Source organism: Rhinichthys klamathensis, unplaced genomic scaffold, assembly GCF_029890125.1.
Source record: "Rhinichthys klamathensis goyatoka isolate OS25496 unplaced genomic scaffold, OSU_Roscu_1.1 h1tg000464l_1, whole genome shotgun sequence".
NCBI lineage: Eukaryota > Metazoa > Chordata > Actinopteri > Cypriniformes > Leuciscidae > Rhinichthys > Rhinichthys klamathensis.
Window position 1 is genome coordinate 117,976 of NW_026606953.1, and position 24,990 is coordinate 142,965.

At 38.9% G+C, this 24,990-nt stretch overlaps 1 protein-coding gene across 1 annotated transcript; it reads right to left on the minus strand.

Moving 5' to 3' along the window:
• Window positions 1-7,975: 7,975 nt before the first annotated feature.
• treh (trehalase (brush-border membrane glycoprotein)) lies at window positions 7,976-24,647 on the minus strand. Its single transcript, XM_056236781.1, has 15 exons — window positions 24,571-24,647; window positions 24,079-24,179; window positions 23,837-23,984; window positions 23,484-23,571; window positions 22,807-22,907; window positions 22,309-22,401; window positions 21,881-21,997; window positions 21,644-21,766; window positions 20,373-20,422; window positions 19,262-19,462; window positions 17,534-17,751; window positions 16,997-17,108; window positions 14,664-14,776; window positions 8,778-8,831; window positions 7,976-8,340 (listed from the first exon to the last, which is right to left on the minus strand). The coding sequence occupies exons 1-15, from the start codon at window positions 24,645-24,647 to the stop codon at window positions 8,203-8,205; spliced, it is 1,734 nt and encodes a 577-aa protein (XP_056092756.1). The 3' UTR covers window positions 7,976-8,202.
• Between the last annotated feature and the right edge of the window lie 343 nt (window positions 24,648-24,990).

Consider the following 24,990-nt stretch of genomic DNA (forward strand, 5'->3'; position numbering starts at 1 on the left):
AAGCTGTCTCTTTCTCACCTCCTCTCTCTTTTTGTGTGGTCTGAGAAAGAGAGCTGGCAGGGTGAGAGAGGAATATTTCCTGTATCAGAACCCTGACCCACAGCTGTATGTAATAGGGTCCATGTGGACGTCTGGGAACTAAGTTGAGATTATGGAAACAGACAGAGGGTCAAAAGAAGGAGACCTTCTCAATCAAGAACTGTGAATCTTCAAAACTCTAGACTCTGTTGCAGAGCGGCTCACACTCAGCATATACAGTAGGACCTCTTGGAAAATTGCCATCCTTTGGTTTATCAGCTCCCAATTTCACTGCCAGGTTAGTATAATTTGATTATTTTAACTAAAATATGAACATTAATAACCTAACCTAATTTTTAAGTGTTAAAGCAAATTCAGGTTCCTACGTGTAGTGTACTCTGTAAAAAGCAAAATAATGCTTCACAAAAAATAAAGCGAAGATGACGAATGAACGTCAAGGAAGAACAAAAAATGGCCATCTAGTACACAAAAGTATATACAAACAAGAGTTCAATGTTAGTCGCCAGTAGCACACCAGCTCCAGACAAACAATGCACTGAAAACTGTCCTGTTACTAGAGCTAACATGATAACAAAAGCATTATTTGGTTCTGTGATACATAGCAAAACCAATATTACACGTATGGAGCAAAAACAATGCAACCTCAGGCTTTCCCGCTTAGGTATCTCCTGCGCTGGAATGCTTTTCTAATCCTCAAACCACAGACTCCTGCCAGTTGGCGAAAGAAGAGGTGGATGAGAAGGGCAAGGCATTGCGTTGCTCACTGTCAACCTAATCCTCTTGTAACCTCTTGTTTGATGAAACTTCTTTTTTGCTGAGATTTTTGGGTACCGCTGGCTGTGAGACCAGCAGCGGAACTTAAATAAATTATTTTTGAAAAAACAAAGGATTCTCCTCCCGGCCCTCCACCAGGGGAAGGAGTGATGCGTTCACCGTCTCCCGAAGAGCAGCTCCCTCCATCTCTGGGTTGCCCGTCTCAAGGAAGGATTGAAAGGTTAGACGGGCCCTGAGACCTTACCTTCCTGTGGGGAGCTCAGCGTTGCGGCTTAGGTGAAGGCTGTTGCTGTGGCTGCGGCGGAGCAGATGTGGAGGCCACAGGGGGATGCTCTCGGCAACAAGCAGGTGGGGTGGGGGGTGGGGGGGGGGGGGCAGATGGATGGGTGTGTGCAGCAGCATCCCGCTGGGCAAAGTTCTTAACAGTGTCACAGAAGAGGCCGGCCTGGGAGATGGGGGAGTCGAAAAAGCGAACTTTGTCGACCTCCTTCATTTCGGCCAGGTTCAGTCAGAGATGGCGTTCCTGGACCACTAGTGTGGACATCGTCTGCCCCAGGGACGCACAGTGACTTTCGTCACCCAGAGGGCAAGGTCCATCACTGTACGCAGCTCCTGCATCAACCCAGGGTCAGAAATACCCTCGTGCAGCTCTTTTAGTGCCTTGGCCTGGTATACTTGCAGGAGGGCCATGGCATGCAGGGCGGAGGCGGCCTGTCCAGCGGCGCTGTGAGTGCAGCCGAGAACTTACAGGCCTTGGATGGGAGATGTGGTTGACTCCGCGAGGTGGCAGTATTTTGCGGGCACAATGGTACTGGAATGACACTGTTCAGCACGCCCCGCCCCGAGATACCAATCGTCCACCTGCGAAGGCTCCGGGTCAGACTTGAACAACACTACTCTCCCTGAAGGAGGCAGCGCAGCCAAATCTTCATCCTCAGAGGACGCTAGCACGCCCTCTGATGCAGCAATCGACATGCCCCGAATGAGCTCCATGAGAAGGCCCAGCAACCACAGCTAGAAGCTCCACAGCCTGCGATGGAAAAGAGGAGTGGGAGGGCCACAGGGATTCGCCCGGCAGGAGCGCTCCCACTGTAATCTTCACAGCGCTCCAGAAAAGCAAGAGGGGACGGTATCTTAGTCTTGATCTCAACATCGTAATGGCTATCTTCCCGCAGTGGGTGCATGTCACATCAACGAATTCCACCTCAGCGTGCTTACGGCCCAGACACGTGAGGCAGAGATCGTGGCTGTAAGACGGGGCCAGGAAATGACCGCATCCCAACACACGGGTGGAATGGGATCTTTAAAAAGACATCATCACACCCATGTTTACTCTTTTAGGGAAAATTGCTCTTTCCATGTTGAAGTGCCCAGGGGAACAGCCGCTGCACTTAACTATGCACACACACAGCAACCATGACCTCCGCTGGAACACGCCTTCACACCAACACACAAACAGCTTCCCTCTTGTTCTGTAGAAACTAAACGATGATTGAGAGCAGAGTGAAGACAATTGTCCACTTGGCTCCGAAGCGAAAGCTTAAAGCTGCCGTCGGCAAAATTTTTTTGATCATATTCAGTGAAATCGACACTATAATCCGACAGAACAACATAAATAAAGTGGTTTTAGAAAAAAACCCGAGCTTCTAACTCCACCTGGAGCATGTTATTTGTTTTGCAAAAATCCACAGCTCCCAGATCATCGGGTCCAATCAGCGCAGGGGGGTGTGAGATCTGACTGTCAATCACAGATCGGGCACACGCCACCCCTCGCGCACGTTACAATCACATGCACACGCCTGAAGTTCGCACAGTAACGAAGAGTGAAGGCGGATGTATCTCGCTTTCAAAACACTAACAAATCAAGTAAGCTCATTTAGAGTATAAATGACGTTAGCAATTGCAATCTATCGGTAGATTAGCCAGGACAGCATACCTCCAAATACGCCATGGTGTTGATGGATGCTGCTGAGACGGGCGCGTTCACTGAAAATCTGGTGCACACGCACTGATGAGCATGAACTCGGTGGGAGGGTATCCGTTGATAGTGGGGGAGGGGCATGAGAGTTGTAAACATTCAAAATTTTGCCTAAGTCCACTCAATCTTCCAGACTTGCCGACTGCAGCTTTAATGTGAATATTGGCACGCTGCCTTATATACATGGAAGCAGGGGAGCAGCTTGCGATGCAAATCTCACTCGCCATTGGCTTGTTCTGTTACCACTCTAAGGTGATTGGGCTCTCAGACGAGATCCCAATTCGTCAGTTCAGTTCTGACGTGACTGACTGATAGGGAACAACTGGTATGTGTATCTTATGTTGTAACACATACTAGACATGGTGGAGAAATGTTAGTCTAGTTTGGCCATTATGCATGTGTAATCCATAATTTTCTACACTGAACACCATAAAATATCTGACTTCAAGAGATTTAGAGTGTTAGGGTGTGAGAACAGCATGCGGCCATCGTTGATAAAAGGATCTATTTGGCAGTCAAATACACACAGATATGATCAGACATGGCTTGAACTCTCCACATTAAAGCGATATGGTGCCTCACAGGCAGCTCTATTCTCATTCACCCCATGTATCAGGGATCGTTTACTCTAATGATGTTCCCACAAAGAAAAATTGCCCCCCTCCTCAGTTCCCTTTCCTCCCTCACAGAAGGATCCGCCTCCTCTCAGCGCTCTGATTAGGATTTCCTTGTGCTGAAGACGCTCATAATGCGTGACATATCACAATGAGCTTGCTCTAAACACGAGCCACCACAGACAACTGGTGAATGGAAATATAACTCAAGACTGTCAGGGTTCAAGACCCTCATTATAAATTATTTAATAACATGGATATGGATACACCCTTATAATCTCAGATGGACCACTGCACTCATTGGCCTTCTGACCTCTGCAACAACATAAAATTCATTTTCAAATGGTTAGTATTAGTGTAGGTGTGTAGTTAAAGCAAATCATTTCTGCGTCGATAGTGGTATTGCGAATATAACTTGATTTTAAAACTTGGTGGTGCTTGTCAGGGTAAATCGGCTGCCATGATGCTATAGTAGCATGTTGTGGCAATGTGTTGCTATGTGTTTGCTAAGGTGTTCTGTGTGATTGCAGACGGTAGGGCTCCTTTGATTTGGACCAGACAGCAACTACATAGCAACACACCTACAATGTAAGTCTATGGGATTTTTTTGCCCATTTAAGTGCCCTTTATGTGAAGTGTGTAAAGTTGTGGTCAAAGTCACACACACAAGTATTTCAACTTAAAAATGTAAGGCAGCAACTGAACTCAAGTTACGTAGAATCAAATTGGCCATACAAGTCATTTCAAATTATATTATAAAAAATTGCTTCTGAAGTTAAATTGATTTGAACTTATAAAAGAACGTTGAAATTGCGTACATTTTTTTGATAAGTTAAAGTAATGTTAAAACATATGTTGCCGTGACTTGTTGATCATTTCATTTTTTAAAGCAGCATTTACCATTGTTCTGCAAATATTTATGTGCGAAATCCAGTCATTTCTATAGGAATCCATGCAATCAGAAATGTTGTGTGTGGACTCAGATTTCTCTGCGTTGACCAACAGAAAGCAGCTTGGTTTGAAAGTGACTTCTGTGTGAGCTGTACTTCATAAATTACTGCACTATTGACAGTTAGTGATCACACCTTAAAGGGTTAGTTCACCCCAAAATGATAATTCTGTCATTAATTACTCACCATCATATCATTCCAAACCTGTAAGACTTTAATTCGCAGTGTTTGGGAGGCTACTCTGAAACAGTAGCTTCACAGGCTACAAGCTACTCGTAAGTTAAAGTAGTTAAAGACCCACTCCGATGAAAATAATGTTTTTCTAGGTGTTAACATGTTCTTGTGGCATTTTTCTGATGTTAGAGGACATATCTTGAGAAAAATAAGCTCAAAGTTGTATTTCTGAGTATTTCTACATTCAAATGGCTGTGAATCAGTAGCAGACGCTAAAATGCCGGCTAAAATAGACTGGAGTTGTGACGTAGTAACTCCACTGGGCGTCTCCACACGCGACGTCTTGGAGGGATAATAATGATCGGTGATCGGTGATAACTTTGATTAACTTCGGATAATAATAATTAACGTGTATATAATACTGTTGCCCCACCGGTATTGGGGGTGTAAGCTAGCGGGAGAGACAGAGCTCTCAGCAACGGGCAGGGGGAGGGTCGTCTCCGTGCCAACGGCTCCGCCCACAACGCAGAGGTGAATTGCTAATGAGCTACTGCCGCTCTGCTGAAGCGAAGTCCCAGAAAACGGCACAGGTTTTGTGATTTTGGCTAAAAATGGCATAATCATAATTTAAAGACCACTGGGAATGTTTAAAAATAGCTCAAAATATGATCGGAGTGGGACTTTAAGATATAGGGGCTGTTTACACAAAACCGACTTTTTATGCGTTTTGGCTGTTCATTTACACAACAATGGCCTGAAAACGCAAACTTTTTTAAAAAACTGGGTACAAAGTCAAAGTTTTTGAAACCGACAGCCTTATTTCCATGTAATTTATAAAAACGTGAATCTGTAAAAACAGTGACATCACGCACGTTCATCGGCTATTATGTGTTTAGTCAATAGGCTTTTTTTTCAAATGAAAGGATACAGATATTAACAGTAAGAAATAAAGGAAGAAAGGAAGGAAGGAAGGAAGGGAGGGAGGGAGGAGGAGGAGGGGAGGAGGGGGGGGGGGCATATAGACATCACAAATGGTTATAATTTCACAAATCAACACAATATATTTTGTCATCATGAAAAATTAAGGAACCTTTCATTTTTCATGAAGACAAAATATATTGCAAGAAAAAATTTTGACCAACTTTGACATTTTCTTCAAGGAAGTACAAAATGGACTTTATATGAGAGAACATTCTAAAATCGGGATTACAGTGAATGTTTCTGGCTTTGTGAAGATGAAATTTAGCCAGAATACAAATTAGGCCTATGTAATTTGTGTCTACACAGTCATATGCGTTGGGTTCGAGTGCGCTGTAGTAAAAGAATGCGTGTGTGCAAGCGCGTCTTTCTTTACAAAGTGACATCGCCAACTACTAGTCTAGCATGCATGTTACTTGCTGGAAAATAGTAGTTATAGCAACTGGAAATGCTACACTGATTTTAAAAGCGACTGTTCTACTGTCAAGCTACTGAAAAACGTAGTTGTTGAAGTTAGTAGCGTCGCTAGTTAACTGCTCCCCAACACTGTCCGTTCATCTTTGGAACACAAATGAAGATCTTTTCAATGAAATCAAGCTTTCTGTACCTCCATTGACAGCCTACGCAACTACCACCACAGAAAGGTAGTAAAGACGTCATTAAAGTAGGAGTGAAAGTGCTGATCGGAGAAGACACTGCTGTACTCGCGCCAGATGGACCAGTAGTTGGAGGCTTGTTAGGAACTTAAGTTTTTAGTTCGAGCTCCAGCTCTTTCAGACGGATGACACGCTGAGTTTTAAGTTACAACTCAAGCTTCTTCAACTATGGGTCTCGTGGAGATGGCAGCTCAGCGGAATCTATGCTGAATGGTTCCTCTGGTTTTTGTCTGCTCCGCTCCCTCACCCACGGAAACTGGGTTTTGGGTTTGCAACACCTGCTAGCTCGCCCTCCTCTGGCAAGATCCCATTTTCCATCATACGTTTCACAACCACTTCCTTAATCTCCCTCTTACTGCACTCACTCAATCTATCTATCTATCTATCCATCTATCTTTTTTTATTCAGTACATTAAGACATATTGAGATTGTATGCCAGTCACAATTTAAAAAGACAATACCACAATGACGCAGACCGCCAACCTAGCAGGCAGCTCTATTTAAAATGTTTCATAGCTTATCGAACTATTTGTGCAATTTCAATTTCGCAAGAATAAATGTAATGAGATAAATGAAAACACTTCAGCCATCATTGTGTTCCCGCTGGTATGACGATGAGCTATACCTGCAAAATCACAATCACTTCATCTTAGCTCGCTCTTTCTTCTGTCCTTCTGGGAAATGCTTTTCTTGATAAAAAAAATAATCAGCCATTCTTCAGATTTGTTCTGTGTGACCTTCACACCCACTACTTAGAAGGTAACTGTAAAATTCAGAGAATAAAAGTGAAAGCAAATGTCAACACACACACATTTGTACACCTATCATTATTATGAGGACATTCCATGAGCGTAATGGTTTTTATACTGCGCTAATGATATTTTCTAGCCCCTAACCCTACCTCTAAACTTACCCATCACAGTAAACTTTCTGTTTTATTACATTCTTAATTAAAAAAATCGTTTAGAATGTATATTTAGTGTTTTGAATTACAAGGACATCAGTCCTCATAATGTAAGGGACGTGGCCTGAAACCTGAATACACTACAATATAAGGACTTTGTGTCCACATAATGTAGATCAAACTAGTACACACTTGCACACACACCTTCAAACAGTAGCACTTTTAATGATCATATTACTCGTACACAGCATGTGCAAAGTTCCACAATAAGCCTTTTAATTGGATTAGAGCAAATTACCATTTGTAATGTCAGCTTAGTTTTAGTCATGACGATAATCTTCTGATCCTGCCACTGCAGCGACATTAATTACTACCAAAGACAATGAACCTGAAATATAACATTGTATCTACTATTTTCCATTGGATTATCATCTACATGTTCATATCAAACCCCTCCCAGACTGGTTTATTACAGTTACTTCAAGGTCAATCTCATGAAAACAAATTCTTCATGTGAGTGAATAATTAAACAAATTAGAAAACTGTTAGTAACATACAATAAGATCTCAGTTACCATTAATGCATTATAAAATGAACTAACAAAAAGCAATTCATTTGATATAGTATTTATTAATCCTTGAAAATGTTAATAAACATACAACAGGTCATTGTTAGGTAATGTCAGCTCAGGTCCATTAAATAATATTAACATACAACTTTTGCTTTTAATAATGTCAGTGAAAGTTACAATTAACAATTCTAAAGCCTTTATTAGTCTTAGTTAGTTCATGATAACTAATGTTAACAAATGGATGTTACCATAATCTCATTTTCTTTGTGTAAGAGAAAAATGACTCAAGGCATTATATTTGTATTTAAAGAATGACTATTTCTCCCAAAAAAAGAAATATGGGACATTGACCCATGTAGTTTTCTCTTTCTAACAACAACAACAGGTACAGTATGATGAATTGATTCAGTAAATTAAAGACAAAAGACACAGCAGGAGCCCAAAAAAGCAAGTAAGTCAGACAGAATGACATCGATTGAATCATTTCAGCTTCAACTGTTGAATAGAGATGTGGGATTTTCTCATGTTTCCTCTGCTTCAGCCTCCAGATATCATTGATCAGAATCAGAACAGAGATTTTAAAATGGGATAGATGAGTCCAATCATAATGCTGGCATTCAGGACACACCCTCCAGAGCTCAGCCTATCACCAAACTGCTCCAGCAGCTGCAGAGCAATCCCATTGGTCCATCCGAATCCCAACTATGCCAAAGGAACAAGAGTGAGAGTTTGGATTATCAGTTATGTTTCTTTGCACAAATCGTGTGGGACCAGATATATTCGCCAAATTTTAATAAGGGTAGGGTTTCAGCAATAGAAATACTGATGCTTGCAACACTAATGCCAAAGTCTGATATAAAGACTTTCCATGATACATCTTATGGAATGTATTCTATGAACTTAGAATTTGATTATCTGAGCTTCTATTAATTTGTCTAGAGAAGAAACGGCACTCTTTTGGTCCTCAGGGTCTTGGAAAAAAAATTAGATTCTACATTTCAATAATGGTTCTGCTGGTCTGAAGAACTCTAATTTACCCCTAATTCCTCCAGAGATTAAAAATGTCTCCGAAGCGCTGTGCCCAGCTCGGAAGCAGATTTATGAATTTGAATATGTAAATATGAACAGGCCATTAATACCTGAACTTCATACTCGCCACCTCCTCCGGGCTTTCCATCACCGTTGACATTGTACTGTAACAAGAACAAGGGGTGAAGAGAATTGCAGAGAAAAAGAGAGAGAGTGAGAGCGAGGAAGTTAAGTGAATACCAAGTCATAAAAAATATGTTGATTGTGTGATTGTAAATTAATATGTTAAGAAAGCAGTATTTCCATTAATATTTTACATTTTAATATCCATTTAAAGATGCGTGTAATTTGCGTGCATCATTAGCAGGAAATAATGGCTGTTCAGAATGGAATTTTACATTGAGTGCCATGCTGAGATCACATGACCAGCTGAATATTGCTCGCTTTTTCCTTGTTATTTCTACACTAACATCGGCAACTTTTGCGTGATGCTGCATCCACACCACTAGGTGTCAGTGTGTTTATGACGACTACTGTCACGCAGCTTATTGACTAACTGCACCTTTGAAGCCACACATACAAACTCACACACACATATATATACAGGTCCTTCTCAAAAAATTAGCATATTGTGATAAAGTTCATTATTTTCCATAATGTAATGATAAAAATTAAACTTTCATATATTTTAGATTCATTGCACACCAACTGAAATATTTCAGGTCTTTTATTGTTTTAATACGGATGATTTTGGCATACAGCTCATGAAAACCCAAAATTCCTGTCGCAAAAAATTACCATATTTCATCCGACCAATAAAATGTGTTTAAAAAAAAAAAAAAAAAAAAAAAAAAGTCAACCTTCAAATAATAATGTTCAGTTATGCACTCAATAGTCAATACTTGGTCAGGAATCCTTTTGCAGAAATGACTGCTTCAATGCGGCGTGGCATGGAGGCAATCAGCCTGTGGCACTGCTGAGGTGTTATGGAGGCCCAGGATGCTTCGATAGCGGCCTTAAGCTCATCCAGAGTGTTGGGTCTTGCGTCTCTCAACTTTCTCTTCACAATATCCCACAGATTCTCTATGGGGTTCAGGTCAGGAGAGTTGGCAGGCCAATTGAGCACAGTAATACCATGGTCAGTAAACCATTTACCAGTGGTTTTGGCACTGTGAGCAGGTGCCAGGTCGTGCTGAAAAATGAAATCTTCATCTCCATAAAGCTTTTCAGCAGATGGAAGCATAAAGTGCTCCAAAATCTCCTAATAGCTAGCCGCATTGACCCTGCCCTTGATAAAACACAGTGCACCAACACCAGCAGCTGACATAGCACCCCAGACCATCACTGACTGTGGGTACTTGACACTGGACTTCAGGCATTTTGGCATTTCCTTCTCCCCAGTCTTCCTCCAGACTCTGGCACCTTGATTTCCGAATGACATGCAAAACTGAGCAACAGTCCAGTGCTGCTTCTCTGTAGCCCAGGTCAGGCGCTTCTGCCGCTGTTTCTGGTTCAAAAGTGGCTTGACCTGGGGAATGCGGCACCTGTAGCCCATTTCCTGCACACGCCTGTGCACGGTGCCTCTGGATGTTTCTACTCCAGACTCAGTCCACTGCTTCCGCAGGTCCCCCAAGGTCTGGAATCGGTCCTTCTCCACAATCTTCCTCAGGGTCCGGTCACCTCTTCTCGTTGTGCAGCGTTTTTTGCCACACTTTTTCCTTCCCACAGACTTCCCACTGAGGTGCCTTGATACAGCACTCTGGGAACAGCCTATTTGTTCAGAAATTTCTTTCTGTCTTACCCTCTTGCTTGAGGGTGTCAATGATGGCCTTCTGGACAGCAGTCAGGTCGGCAGTCTTACCCATAATTGCGGTTTTGAGTAATGAAACAGGCTGGAAGTTTTTAAAAGCCTCAGGAATCTTTTGCAGGTGTTTAGAGTTAATTAGTTGATTCAGATGATTAGGTTAATAGCTCGTTTAGAGACCCTTTTCATGATATGCTAATTTTTTGAGACAGGAATTTTGGGTTTTCATGAGCTGTATGCCAAAATCATCAGTATTAAAACAATGAAAGACCTGAAATATTTCAGTTGGTGTGCAATGAATCTAAAATATATGAAAGTTTAATTTCTATCATTACATTATGGAAAATAATGAACTTTATCACAATATGCTAATTTTTTGAGAAGGACCTGTATATATACACACACTCACCTAAAGGATTATTAGGAACACCTGTTCAATTTCTCATTAATGCAATTATCTAATCAACCAATCACATGGCAGTTGCTTCAATGGATTTAGGGGTGTGGTCCTGGTCAAGACAATCTCCTGAACTCCAAACTGAATGTCAGAATGGGAAAGAAAGGTGATTTAAGCAATTTTGAGCGTGGCATGGTTGTTGGTGCCAGACGGGCCGGTTTGAGTATTTCACAATCTGCTCAGTTACTGGGATTTTCACCCACAACCATTTCTAGGGTTTACAAAGAATGGTGTGAAAAGGGAAAAACATCCAGTATGCGGCAGTCCTGTGGGCGAAAATGCCTTGTTGATGCTAGAGGTCAGAGGAGAATGGGCCGACTGATTCAAGCTGATATAAGAGCAACTGTGACTGAAATAACCACTCGTTACAACCGAGGTATACAGCAAAGCATTTGTGAAGCCACAACACGCACAACCTTGAGGCGGATGGGCTACAACAGCAGAAGACCCCACCGGGTACCACTCATCTCCACTACAAATAGGTAAAAGAGGCTACAATTTGAAAGAGCTCACCAAAATTGGACAGTTGAAGACTGGAAAAATGTTGCCTGGTCTGATGAGTCTCGATTTCTGTTGAGACATTCAGATGGTAGAGCCAGAATTTGGCGTAAACAGAATGAGAACATGGATCCATCATGCCTTGTTACCACTGTGCAGGCGGGTGGTGGTGGTGTAATGGTGTGGGGGATGTTTTCTTGGCACACTTTAGGCCCCTTAGTGCCAATTGGGCATTGTTTAAATGCCACGGCCTACCTGAGCATTGTTTCTGACCATGTCCATCCCTTTATGGCCACCATGTACCCATCCTCTGATGGCTACTTCCAGCAGGATAATGCACCATGTCACAAAGCTCGAATCATTTCAAATTGGTTTCTTGAACATGACAATGAGTTCACTGTACTAAAATGACCCCCACAGTCACCAGATCTCAACCCAATAGAGCATCTTTGGGATGTGGTGGAACGGGAGCTTCGTGCCCTGGATGTGCATCCCACAAATCTCCATCAACTGCAAGATGCTATCCTATCAATATGGGCCAACATTTCTAAAGAATGCTTTCAGCACCTTGTTGAATTAATGCCACGTCGAATTAAGACAGTTCTGAAGGTCTAAACGTCCATACTATCCATTCTAAACAGTATGTGAGATTATAATAAGTGTGTGTCCCAAAGCATAGTTTGTTGAAAAGAGTATGCCAGAAGTCCCCAGATGGTCTACTATTTCCCGTCGATTTTCAAAGTGTGGATCCGTGCACACTATAAAGGCTAATATTGCCCACAACCCATTGCGCTTTGGAGGAACTACAAACACAAAGTGCTAAAAAAAAAACGACAAAACATGGAAGATATGCACAACCGACGGTGAGAGGTTTAGATAAAGGTTTGAGTGACTAATCAAAGTTTAAAAAAAATATTTATTTCATGTTATCCGTGTTATATTTCATCTGCAATAACAATGTGGACTTTTATAAAGATCTGTTTGACCATTAACTTTTAAATGCATCATTATGCATGAATATGAGGAGAGTCTCCACATGACAGACCCGCGACTTCAGATCAACGTGCTTCTGCATTTCTCGCCGATATGGTAGGAAGTGAAATTAAATGAAATGTGGATGATTTTTAACTGTGACAAGATGATTGACAGGCCAGTTTACTGTGACAGGATGCGACAGAGAGCAACCGTTAAAGACGCAATTGTATGACGTGATAGTATGTCCCAAAGCTTGTGTACTCGACTTTTTTGACTTGCCCAGTTGGTTGAAGTTTTTACTTGCCCTGAAAAATTGTTCACGGGTCAAAAGAACAAAACATTTTATTTATTTGTTTTTGGGCCAATGTAACATTCTGTTGGTTAGGTATTGAAATTGGAATCAAGAATTGTGAAATTTCACCGGTATCTCAATTTTGTGGCTTATTAATTGGAATATAAAGTTAAAACTTAATTGAAGACAAGTAAGTCTTCAGTAACAAAATAAGAACAAATAAATTAAAAGCAACAGCTCAAATAAAGCAAGCTCAAAAGAAAGACCAAAAAAAGGTTCAAGTAACCGTATTCAGGTACAGAAATTAATAATCAAACGTGAAATAACACTGCATAGTGTTTACTGTTTAAATTAAATATAAATTAATTAAATTTTCAAAAGTCAGTAAAGATCAGTGAGTGATTTTCATTGTCTTTTGTTGTTTGATTAACATCAAGTGACAGCAGCCTAATATTCCTTCTGCTGGCTGTCATTAAAGATCAAATGCACAGAACCAATATACTGTTACACACGCATTTTCTTTCTCATCGTTTACGTTCAGTTAGAAGACATAACGACAGTGAATACTCCCCAAGAAGGACATTTTGACATACTTTGTGTGCATTTTTTCGTTTTTAAGTGCCAGATGACGTGAAAACTCAATTCAGCAAGCTGTTTTCAGTGCGCTCTGTGTGTGTGTGTGCACAGAAAATAGCGCACGAGTAATGAATTGAGTTCTGTCACATCATCTTGCTTTTGAATCTGAATGGTTAAAAACTACTTAAAGACCCACTCCGATGAAAATAATTTTTTTCAAGGTGTTAACATGTTCTTGTGGCATTTTTCTGATGTTAGAGGACATCTCTTAAGAAAAATAAGCTCAAAGTTGTATTTCTGAGTATTTCTACATTCAAATGGCTGTGAATCAGTAGCAGACGCTAAAATGCCGGCTAAAATAGACTGGAGTTGTGACGTAGTAACTCCACTGGGCGTCTCCACACGCGACGTCTTGGAGTGAAATAATGATCGGTGATAACTTTGATTAACTTCGGATAATAATAATTAACGTGTATATAATACTGTTGCCCCACCGGTATTGGGGATGTAAGCTAGCGGGAGAGACAGAGCTCTCAGCAACGGGCAGGGGGAGGGTCGTCTCCGTGCCAACGGCTCCGCCCACAACGCAGAGGCGAATTGCTAATGAGCTACTGCCGCTCTGCTGAAGCGAAGTCCCAGAAAACGGCACAGGTTTTGTGATTTTTGCTAAAAATGGCATAATCATAATTTAAAGACCACTGGGAATGTTTAAAAATAGCTCAAAATATGATCGGAGTGGGACTTTAAATGTTTAAATTGACCAGACTTAAAAACATGCAAATGATCAACTTTCGTGATGACGCAATTTAACAGATCCGCCAACTGTCCAGAGCATCTTTCACGCTGGCCCGGTGCCATTGGGCAGTCCTTACTATCGAGCCCTGGAGGAATTTTACAGAACTAATGATGTGCACGGATAAACCATTTATAATAAACACTGCAATACATTAAATAAGAATTGTCCATTTTAATCTCATGGTGACTTTAAACAAATGCAGAAACTAATTAAAGCCAAACTGTAGAGAGGGACTGTATCCGAAATCGGCACCTATTCCAAAAAATTTAATTTCCTATTACCTACATTACTCCACTAATATACTCAGTGAATGAGTGAATGAAAATTAAGCGGATTTGGACACTGAATGCCCTGCGGACAGCATTTTCTGGCGATGCGCAGAAATTAACTTAATTCATCAGTGCATGGGTATTCTCTAGGAGCTAGCAATTGAGCGTTCATCAGATGGACAATCATTACTGTGGTGCATTCTGGGATCTAATGAATGCTCTCGATAGATGGTTTATTCTGTAAATATTGATACCTCAAATACTGCACTATATAAGAGTAAAGGGGGTGATTTTGGAGACAGCCCAGAGTGAATTTTAGTGGACTTAACCTTCTCAAACATGGCCTCATATTTGATGTACGCCCGCCAGTTGGTCTGTATCCACCGTTGGGCCAAACTGAAGGCGAGCTCTTTAGCGTGGGCTGAATCGAGCCCATAGAGACCTGCAAAGACATGATGGATGGGGTGAGAAGTGAGTGGGTCATTTAAATGGCAAAACTACTGAGAATCATTAATCACATCTTAATAGTCACTTCCAAAACTCACAGACGAGATGTGACAGCACGCAAATTGAATTTAAGGGAAAAATATGATTTAGTTCACACATTGAACAGAATGAAGATTCTTGAGACACACTGCTTCAAGTTATAGCTGAAGTGGCTGATGTGCAAAATATGTGTTTGATGCTGATGCATTACAGCCTGCCTGTGCCTTTGGATAAACAGTACACTGCTGTCAGGAGTTGGAAGAGAACCAAACTGTTATTGTCTACACTATGATCACACTTTTTTCAAGGATGTTCTCTCCCAACCATTTGCTTTCCAGGATTTTCAGTGAGAAAAACACAGATCTTCATCTGCCACTTGATAGAAGAGAGCCAAATTCGGCAGATGCAAACAAATTTACATTACATGGCGCCGTCCTCAAAAACTATGAACAAACTACATTAAAAAAAAATAGCTAACCCTAACCCAACAGTCTACTGAGAGTTAGTTGACATGTAGATGCAAAGTTACTTATTAGACCAGGGGTTCTGGTGCCCAATCCTATTTCTGGTCTTTATCCATGTCGCGTTGATCAATACACCATTTCATGTTGTATTTTTATTGGCTAGTCAGTAGACGTAGCTCGTAGCAGTAAACACACTGAGATGATCATGCTAAATTTCTGAAACTTTCAGAAAATGATCGCAGGCTATCTATGGTCCCAAGATCATGACAACGGCCGTCTTTGAACCTCTCTCACTGTACGACGTAGGACCTCAGTTTAGGAGCCACAAACACAGAAATCGCTACGATTGGTCATCTTTTATCTGGGACAGCCCAAAATCATACAATGTGTCCTTCACCTTCAAAATAAAGTGCACCCCAAAAAAAGAAAGAAAATAAAAATAAAGGAAACTGCAACTGTAATGGCATACTGTGTTGATTTACCACTTTATGTCCAAAGTAACATGTAATAAACAATGACCTATAGAGGTATTGGCTACCGGTTGACATTAACCAATATCCTGCACGTTCTTAGAAGGGTGACCAGAAAATCATGCGTTCATACAATTAGCCTGGATGTTTGGCCCAACAGATGTAGCTCTTTATTTAATACTTTCTGTTCTATTAATAGGTCAAAGAACAACCCAGCCCACACACACTCATTACATAAGGCTAAACATCACACTGCTTTGCATGAGAGAACAAGTGTGAATCACAGTGCCAGTTAGCAACCAGACTAAAGAGAAGTCTGATTATCAGGACAAAATGGCTTCCGGATGGAGACAGAGTCAGGAATATGACTTCTGAAATAGTTCTCTGATCACATTGAGCCTAATTAATGTCAGTTTGAACAAAAAGGTAAAATACAGACAAATATACTGATGAATCATGTGCAATAAAACCAAGAAAATGTATTTATGTGAGTGTACTGCATGTAACTTAAATGGACCCCATTTACTTTCTAAAGCAATTTATACTATTTGGCAAATTAGGCAAGTACGTGTAAGTGTTCATAGTCTAAAATAAAGTGCAAACATGTTTTTAATAGTTTTAGTAAACAATAATAGCCCTAAGAAAGTACTGGGTAATATAAGGTGGGTTAAAGTTAGGATTATGGGAAGGTTCAGGGTTAGTGCCTGGTTATTACCCAGTTATTGTAGTAACTATAAAAATGTCATAGTATGTACATGGGGGACAGGGCTGTACAATAAAGTGCTACCTAAACATTTCTGTTAATTGAAATAAAGCTGAAAAAAATATAACTTAAATATAAAAACTTAAACTGAATGGAAATGTTCCATAGGCAATAAACTGAAACAAGTTTAAGTTTAAGCACTAACCTTTTTTTTTTGTCAAAATGTAACCATTATATCACCGAGCTCTTTATGTAAAATTGGATGTATAAAAATGTACAGCTTTATATGCATTCATACAGTATACTTGTTTAGGGAGATATTTTCTATACATTATATATTCACCTCTTGATTGCTTTAATTGATTCAAAATGTTAACTATCACCCAGTTTTAACATGCGACTGTACATATTATATACATTAACATCATGATTTTCTGTAAAGCTGCTCTGAAACAATGTGTATTAAGGAAAACACTAAAATACATATGATTTCATGTTGACTTTAAAGTCACAAAAATCAAGATTAAGCGACCATGTACCTTCTATAATCATGTGTTGAAGCGGAGGCCAGGCGTTGGGCATGTCCCACTGCTGCCCACTATCACTAAAAGAGGCGGGAACCCCGTTAGGATAGTCCAGTCCTCCACTAGCCTAAACAGAGAAAGAGAAAAAGAGAGAGAAGGTTTTTGAAATACTGTGCAAAGAGTGCCATCTGCTGTTGAGCATGGAGTTTGCTTCGGTAACAAGATGGGGATGGCAACCTCCCTGTTTGAGGTCTCACTTCCTGTGAAATTTAAAAACAGAGATCTTTTATAAATCAATAGGGAACAAACTGGGAAGCGAACAGTGGTGTTTCTCAAGAGGGTATATATAATATATAAAGACATTACAATATTAAGTTACTGTGAGTGTGCATGGAAGGTGCTAATGAAAGCAGGCAGCATTAGGTCAGGCAGTGAGAAATCTGGAGCTTGTCTACAGGAAGGAAACATTGTTTATGTTATATACAGTCTACGCATCACCCACTCTTAAAGGGTCAATAGCTGACAGAAAGGTTTGTAATGTGACAGGCTCACTCTCAGATACTGCACGGCCTGATCGCCCATCTCCGGCTTCGAGTAACAGTGTGCCCAGAGAGGTGGCAGGTTGGATGGGTAGAAGGACAGGTGCCGGGTGTCGTTCAGCAGGCTGAAATCAAACCAGGCTCCTCTCTCTGCATCCCACAGTAGACTTTCAACCGCTTTAATTCTAGCAGAAAGTGCCTTCTCATAGTCCGCAGCCTTCTCTTCATTGCCTGCAGGAAACAAGACGCCAGAAGAACAAAAATCTCAGAGGGCTTTTAATAAAACACACAAACCACAGTGAACATACACTGCTGCCTTACTATGTTACCTAAGGAAACTAAACAAGCATTTTCATCAAATATACACTAACGTTCAAATGTTTGGGGTCAGTACATTTTCTTTTCTTGAAAAGACATTCATACTTTGACAGTAAAGACTTTGCATTGTTACAAAATAATTACATTGAAATGTCAAAAGAACAGCATTTATTTGAAATTATATGCATGCAGCACAACGGTTTATGCTAATTTACTGCTCAAGGATTTTATCAATATCTGAATGATTTCTGAATGATCATGTGACAACTAAAGACTGGAGTAGTGATGCTGAAAATTCAGCTTTGTATTTTCATATATTAAAATTGAAAACGGTTATAGTAAATAGTAATATTGTAAAATATTATTACAGGTTTCACTGTATTTTTGATCAAATGAGATCAGAGCATGAAAGACTTCTTTTAAAAACATAAATCTTAACCTGAAACTTTTGAACAGTAGTTTTACCACACCTCTGTTAACACAAATGTATATATACACATTATCATTTACATATGCCAAAGAGACCTCACACATTAAGTGAATATATGAGGTCCACTGTATGTTTAATATATATATATATATATATATATATATATATATATATATATAAATACATGTTAATAATTGTAAAAATTGTCCAAAAAAATATCTATGCATTATTAAATAAATAAATTACTAATTTCAGTGCTTAGAGAAGACCATCATCCATCCTTAAAGCCTAATTAAGCTACTAAATTAAATATGAATTGATTAGATTAATTTGTTAACTACAGGTGATAGACGAATATTTGAACCATCAATCAAAGTATAATTTCCTCTATGTGCAATCTTCTGATTTAATAATGTGACCTATTAAAAAGATAAAAAGCTTGCGATTTAAGTTAAAAAATTTAAATGAATTACAATCAATTGTTCATTACCATTCTATGAATATTTGTTATATTACTAATTATAATTGATGATTTATTAAAAATGCTATATATTAAAATAAAATAAACAATACCAGAATGGCAATTTGCAGGAATAAAAGGAAGATGTAATAGGAAGAGTTCATTATGGGTTTAAAAGAGTGCATGCTTTAGGTAATTAAATTGTTTATTCAAAATACGGACAATACTACAAAATGATCGAGGACTGATATAGAGCATCATAAAGGGGACAATTTTGGATATGATTTCCTGACAAAGATTATCGAATTGCAGCTTCAAATTTTGGAAAAAGGTTCGAACAAATGATGGGGAGAGGAAATGAAATAAGGCGATTAGTTTCATCCAACTAGCATCATCCATTGAGAATGTGTGCTAATTTCTAGGCCACAGGTTCGGCTGGACCCTTTCATTTTACTAAAGAATATTTATGAATATGCATATTTATTCAAATCAGGAGTGTGTATATAGAAATGAGTGTGTTTTTACTCTTTTACCCAGAATCCTGTGGAAGGAGGCCAGCAGACGCTCATTGCGGCACATGATGGCATTGAGGTCAGCAGGAAGGATTGAGCTGGTCTGTGTGTCGCTCAGGGTGCCATTGTTTCTGCCTGTGCCGTCTATATACCAGCGAGAAGAGAAATCCCAGCCGGACTCTGCCCCAGATGTCAGTTCCATCCAAAGTCTCTTCTGAGCCTCTGTAATACACAAGCATATTCACACACATAATAAGGGAGATCCCACTATTATGCTTTTTTTAAAGGTTCCTTTCATTTTCACATAATATACATTGCAGCATCACCTATTTTCTCACAGAGTCTGAAATGGTTCGATCAAGGATTCAGTCTCTCTAAACCCCTCCTTTCTGTGAGCCTACTCTGCTCTGATTGGTCAGGTGGGCCAGTGTGTTGTGATTGATTCAGACCCCTTCTGCGACTTGAAAAAAGACAAATATAGCAACTTGTTGGACTGCTGGCTAACATGTAGTCAGTCACTAAATCAATAACATTCCGATGGATGACAAAATATGTAAATGAGAACAGCTTTATTGGACATTCGGCAATATTATATTAAAATACAGTATGTGAGCATGGATTAGGAGAGAAAACATGCCGACAACTGGAGCATGACGTCATTTAGTGACATTTATCAACTTTTTGAGCAGGCTTAGTTATTTTCCATTGAAAATAGTTGGCAACAGCGCTGACGACGTTTCAGGCCATTCTAAATTGAATTTTTTTCTTTTGCGAGACAACTCCATTTATCAAGAACTTTGAAACTTTGCAGAACTTTACATTCAAAAACAGCTATATTTCACACTACATGAAAGGTAATATCTGAAAAAGCATAATAGGGGCACTTTGAATGGATAGTATACAAAAACATTTTTAATTCTGTCATCTACTTCCAAATCTGTAGGAGTCTCCGGTACCACTATTTGAAGGTGACTCAGTTACACGTTACTACATTTTATTACTAGTACTAACAGTAAATTATGCATAATTACAAGTAAAGTAACTAATCCTAAACCAATCCCTAACTGCAACTTATTGTAAGTACATGTACAACTTGAATGATGATTCCTGAATCAAGCCCCTGGATTCCTACCTGTTGACAGACCCTCAGCCAGTTCAACATCATCACTGTAGGACTCAGGCCTGCAAATAGTCACAGATTTCTATACTGTAATGCATCCAGATGTTTTACTTTATTACAATATTGAGAATCACAGTAATAAGAAAGATTTTTATTAAAAAAAATTGCATTACTGCAATGAGAAGTGAGGGTATATGCTGCCTTAAATTAAAGCTGCATTAGTAAACAACAAAATATTGTGTTAATGTTTTATGCAGGGTTATTATGGTTAACTAAAACCATAAAATCCTTTTCGTTACTTTTCTCGTTCTTTTAGTTTAACATGATTCTCTAAAATAAACCTAAAAATATATAAAGACATTTAAAAAAAAAAAAAAAAAAACTAATAAAAAACATTTAAAAAAACAATACTGAACCTTTAACTAAAAATAAAATTAAACCAGAAAATATAACAATAAAAACTAATTCAAAGTATTATTAAACTATAATAGTATCTCAATGCCATTAAAATAGAATAAAATAAAGTTAAAGGTTAAGTCATTTTCATTGTGTTTTTATTTTTTTAACTGTTTCTAAGCAAACATATATATGCATTTTATTTAAGCACACATTTAAGCAAGCATATATATGCATATATGTTTTTTATTTGGAAAAAAAAACAAAAAAAAAATGTTTAAAACAAACATACAATGAAATTACTAAACCTTAAAAAGTAAAAACTAATACATAGTATTATTTAAAACTATAATAGTATCTCAATGCTACTAAAATAACAAAAAAGTATATATATAATATATATATACACATTATATATATACTATATATATACACAATATATATACACACAGTTAAAAAAACAAGATTTAAAAAATAAAAACTACTAAAAATATAAAAAAACAATGAAATTACTAAACCTTTAAGTAAAATTAAACCTGAAAATATAAAAATAATTCAAAGTATTATTAAAACTATTATCTATCTATCTATCTATCTATCTATCTATCTATCTATCTATCTATCTATCTATCTATCTATCTATCTATCTATCTATCTATCTATCTATCTATCTATCTATCTATCTATCACAAAGTAGTGGGACTGGCAGATTACAATCACCCATATAATCATAAATACAACAACAAAAAAATGCATTACTGTAATGAGAATTTTATATAATAATAAAGAAATAATGGACCAATTTGGTTATTTAGCCATGCAAAATAGGAGTTCTTATTTTTCATTTAGCTTTAGGGGTGACCCTGAGTGTTAATGCATGGTCTCACCTGGGTCTGTCCACCGGTACATTATATTGATTCAGGATGTGGGTCAGTCCATTTATCGCCACAACACGAGAGCGATTCTGCATCCAAAAGCTGTACTCTCTTTCCAGTGCTGGCAAAACCTGCCTAAACACACACACACAGCGCTCATGCGGTGCAGAGGTGTTGTTCAGGGCACTTGAGCGCAACACCTCAATATTCAACAACCCTGCAGGAAGGCAATTTAGTAGGAAAGGTTACCCGAGGAAGTCTTTGTCTCTGGTGACCTCATAGAAGCTCTCCACCATTATGGGAAGGAAGGGAGGCTGACTGCGCCGCTCGTAATAAACTCGACCGCCGTTTGGGACAAAGCCGTATCTAAATGGGAGTGAAGGGATAATGTTTAATAAAATTCATTATATTACTACAATTTTAATTTAATTGCTCAATTAAATTTCACAAACTGAGGCAATACTTAGTTCAACCAAAAACATTTTTTTTTTAAAACAGCATAATGATTACGATGTGAGGGTGAATAATGAGTGACAGAATTTGAAGTGAAATATTTAGTGGTACCGTTTTGAAACAAAACTGGTGCGTGAAGTGTTTTGCACAGCATTAATAGACTGTTAAAAACGGTTAAAATGCAATTTAGTGCTGAAGTACATCTATGTGTGTGAGAAGTGCACCTTTCCACAAGGAACGCGAAGTTCAGAATCATTCCTCGAGCCGTCTCGGTCATCTCAGACAAAAGGAGGCCATTTAATACCCAATATGAGTCCCTGGAGAGCAATGTATGAGCAATAACAGTGATACTGGCATTAACAAGTACCACTAATTATTGTGCAAATACACTGAACAAAATTATAAACGCAACACTTTTGTTTTTGCCCCGATTTTTCATGAGCTGACCTCAAAGATCTATCTGTGTTTCTATGAACACAAAAGGCCTATTTCTCTCAAATACTGTTCACAAATCTGTCTAAATCTTTAGGATTATCTCGGCAAAGGAGAAGTGCTCACTAACACCGATTTAGACAGATTTGTGAACAATATTTGAGAAATAGGCCTTTTGTGTACATCTTTGAGTTCAGCTCATGAAAAATGGGGGCAAAAATAAAAGTCTTGCGTTTATAATTTTGTTCAGTGTACTTGTGTGTACGTATTTGGTAAAGAGAGAGACTAACCAGTAATAGAGTTCCCTAAAGCGGCCTCCGGGCACGACGACCGGGTGCGGGGTGTAAATCTGCGAGTACAGCTCTGGATGGTCTCGGACATCATCACGGATCTGCACAGCCACGGATACAGTAATAAGACAAATATTATTGAAGTTGTAAATAAAACAGATATTGATTGTATCAATATTATTGGCTTTTCTACTTAAATTTCATGTTTAATTCAGTGTTATCTGACACTGACTCTAGTGTTGGAAAATGTGTGATAGCATCCGATCCATGGTAGCTTTCATTAGAAATCAACACTTATATCATCCTACCTCAAGGTAAGGTGTTCAGTGACTACAAGAGAGAAAAATGTACCCTTTTATAATTTAAAAAATTATTTATTTTTTTATAAAAATGTATAATATTTTATAAAAAAATTATAAAATTTAAAATGTATTTAAAGATAAATTAATTTATCCTTTTTCTTGACATATGTTTGAAAATCATCCTCCGTAACCAAGAACTACATTGAATCTAATGCTATCACACATTTTTCAAATACAGGGTCATATACCAACACAAAAATCACCATGCGGTTTAATCCCTCAAAATGGTACCAATCAACCCTCTGTCTCACGGCGTAAAGTGTTTTAACACCATTTTTTTTCCCCAGCTGTACATTGTTGAAAACCAATATTTACCTTTCGACCAAGGGACTTCCACAAACCGTGCAGTTCTTCAGCCCAACTGCGATATTTTGAGTCAGACACCCTGGATAAGAATTTTGGTCTGTGGAACAGGCAACATTCACATTTAAAAGCCTTTTTCTCACGACTTACTTTTTTCAGTGGAACACAAAAGGAGAAATTTTGCAGAATGTCCTGGCTGCTCTTCCCATATACTTTAAGTGAATGTTGACTGAGCTTTCAAACCATGCAAAATTCCTAGAAAATCATAGACTGGAGGGTGAGTAAATGACAGAATTATCATTTTCAGGTAGAAATACTATTCTGTTGCATCAAGATAACTCATTGTCCACACAAAATGTTCTTACTTTGAATGCCAGTCAGTAGGAGTCCACTGCTCAAACTCCTTACCCGGCTCTTCAAAGTATGTTTGCAGGAACTTCTGTAGCTCTGTGGATGGGACGGTCTGGTTTGGGAACGTCGAGGTCAGATTTGCAAAAGCCTCCACAACGACCTCTGTGGGTAAGCAGGGGAATGGCAGAGGGCACACGAAATCAGGCATAGAGCTTTTCTGATGAGCATCAGAACAAATCAAACGTGTTTGACTCACCAGGAGCTGTAGTCAACTTCATATCTACAAAGTACTTGTCATCATCAAACAGTTTAGCCATCTGGACCTGTCGCAGGACTTCTCCTGTGCAGTAGATCAGACTGGTGGTAACAAACATGTCAGGCAGATGCACCAGAGTAACAGGGTTAAGCTCATAAAAAACAAGATCAATAACATTCTCTACTGCTCTTCTTGAATGCTGAGAAGCTGAGCTTTGAACCTTTATTAAACACTCCACCTGCTTTGTCATGGACTCAAAGTTCAGCCATGAGAATACCATCTGGTGGCTGTTGAAGTCTTCATAATGAAAACCACAAATCATTTCACATAACCCATGGAACAAAAAGACACATTTAAGCGTTTACGTGCACACATCAGTCACCAATATATTCGGCTTAATATTTAATGCAGTCTTCTCATTGGATAATTCACAAAAGCTGTTCAGATTTCAGCAATGAAGCCTTGATCAAGAAGAGGGTTGTGGGAACTAACCTGTCACAAGGTGCCAGAAGCATGTCGCCGGAAGAGAAAAGGATGGATGAAAAGATCGTCACAATTAAGCAGTGCATCTTGGAGTCGGTAGTAATGAACAGTCAGTAAACTGAAGCCTGAGTTTTAAAGCTCTGTGCTCGGATTATCAATGATTAGGGCGTTATAGGTCAGTTTAAAATCATGCTATTGTGATTAATCATTTACAGAGAATAATAAACCTAGTCTCGCATATTAGTATGCAGATTGTTAGTACCAGGGCAGCATTAAAATGTAACAATAGGGAAGAAATTAAATCTAAAATCTAAATACTGACATCTAGTGAGACAAAACAGTATTGGAAACTGACATTTATAGTGACAAAAGCTCAAACAAACATACTGTAATTATAAGTCTTACAAGAGGAAGTCTTCACATTAAATT

Bases quoted from the DNA above. Each gene is read 5' to 3' on its own strand.
- treh (XM_056236781.1), bottom strand. From the start codon at position 24,647: ATGCACTGCTTAATTGTGACGATCTTTTCATCCATCCTTTTCTCTTCC. The intron at 19,463-20,372 runs GTAGGAATCCAG...TGTGTATTACAG, and splicing joins GGCTGAGGGTCTGTCAACAG to AGGCTCAGAAGAGACTTTGG. The intron at 14,777-16,996 runs GTACATGGTCGC...ATGTCTTTGCAG, and splicing joins TCAACACATGATTATAGAAG to GTCTCTATGGGCTCGATTCA.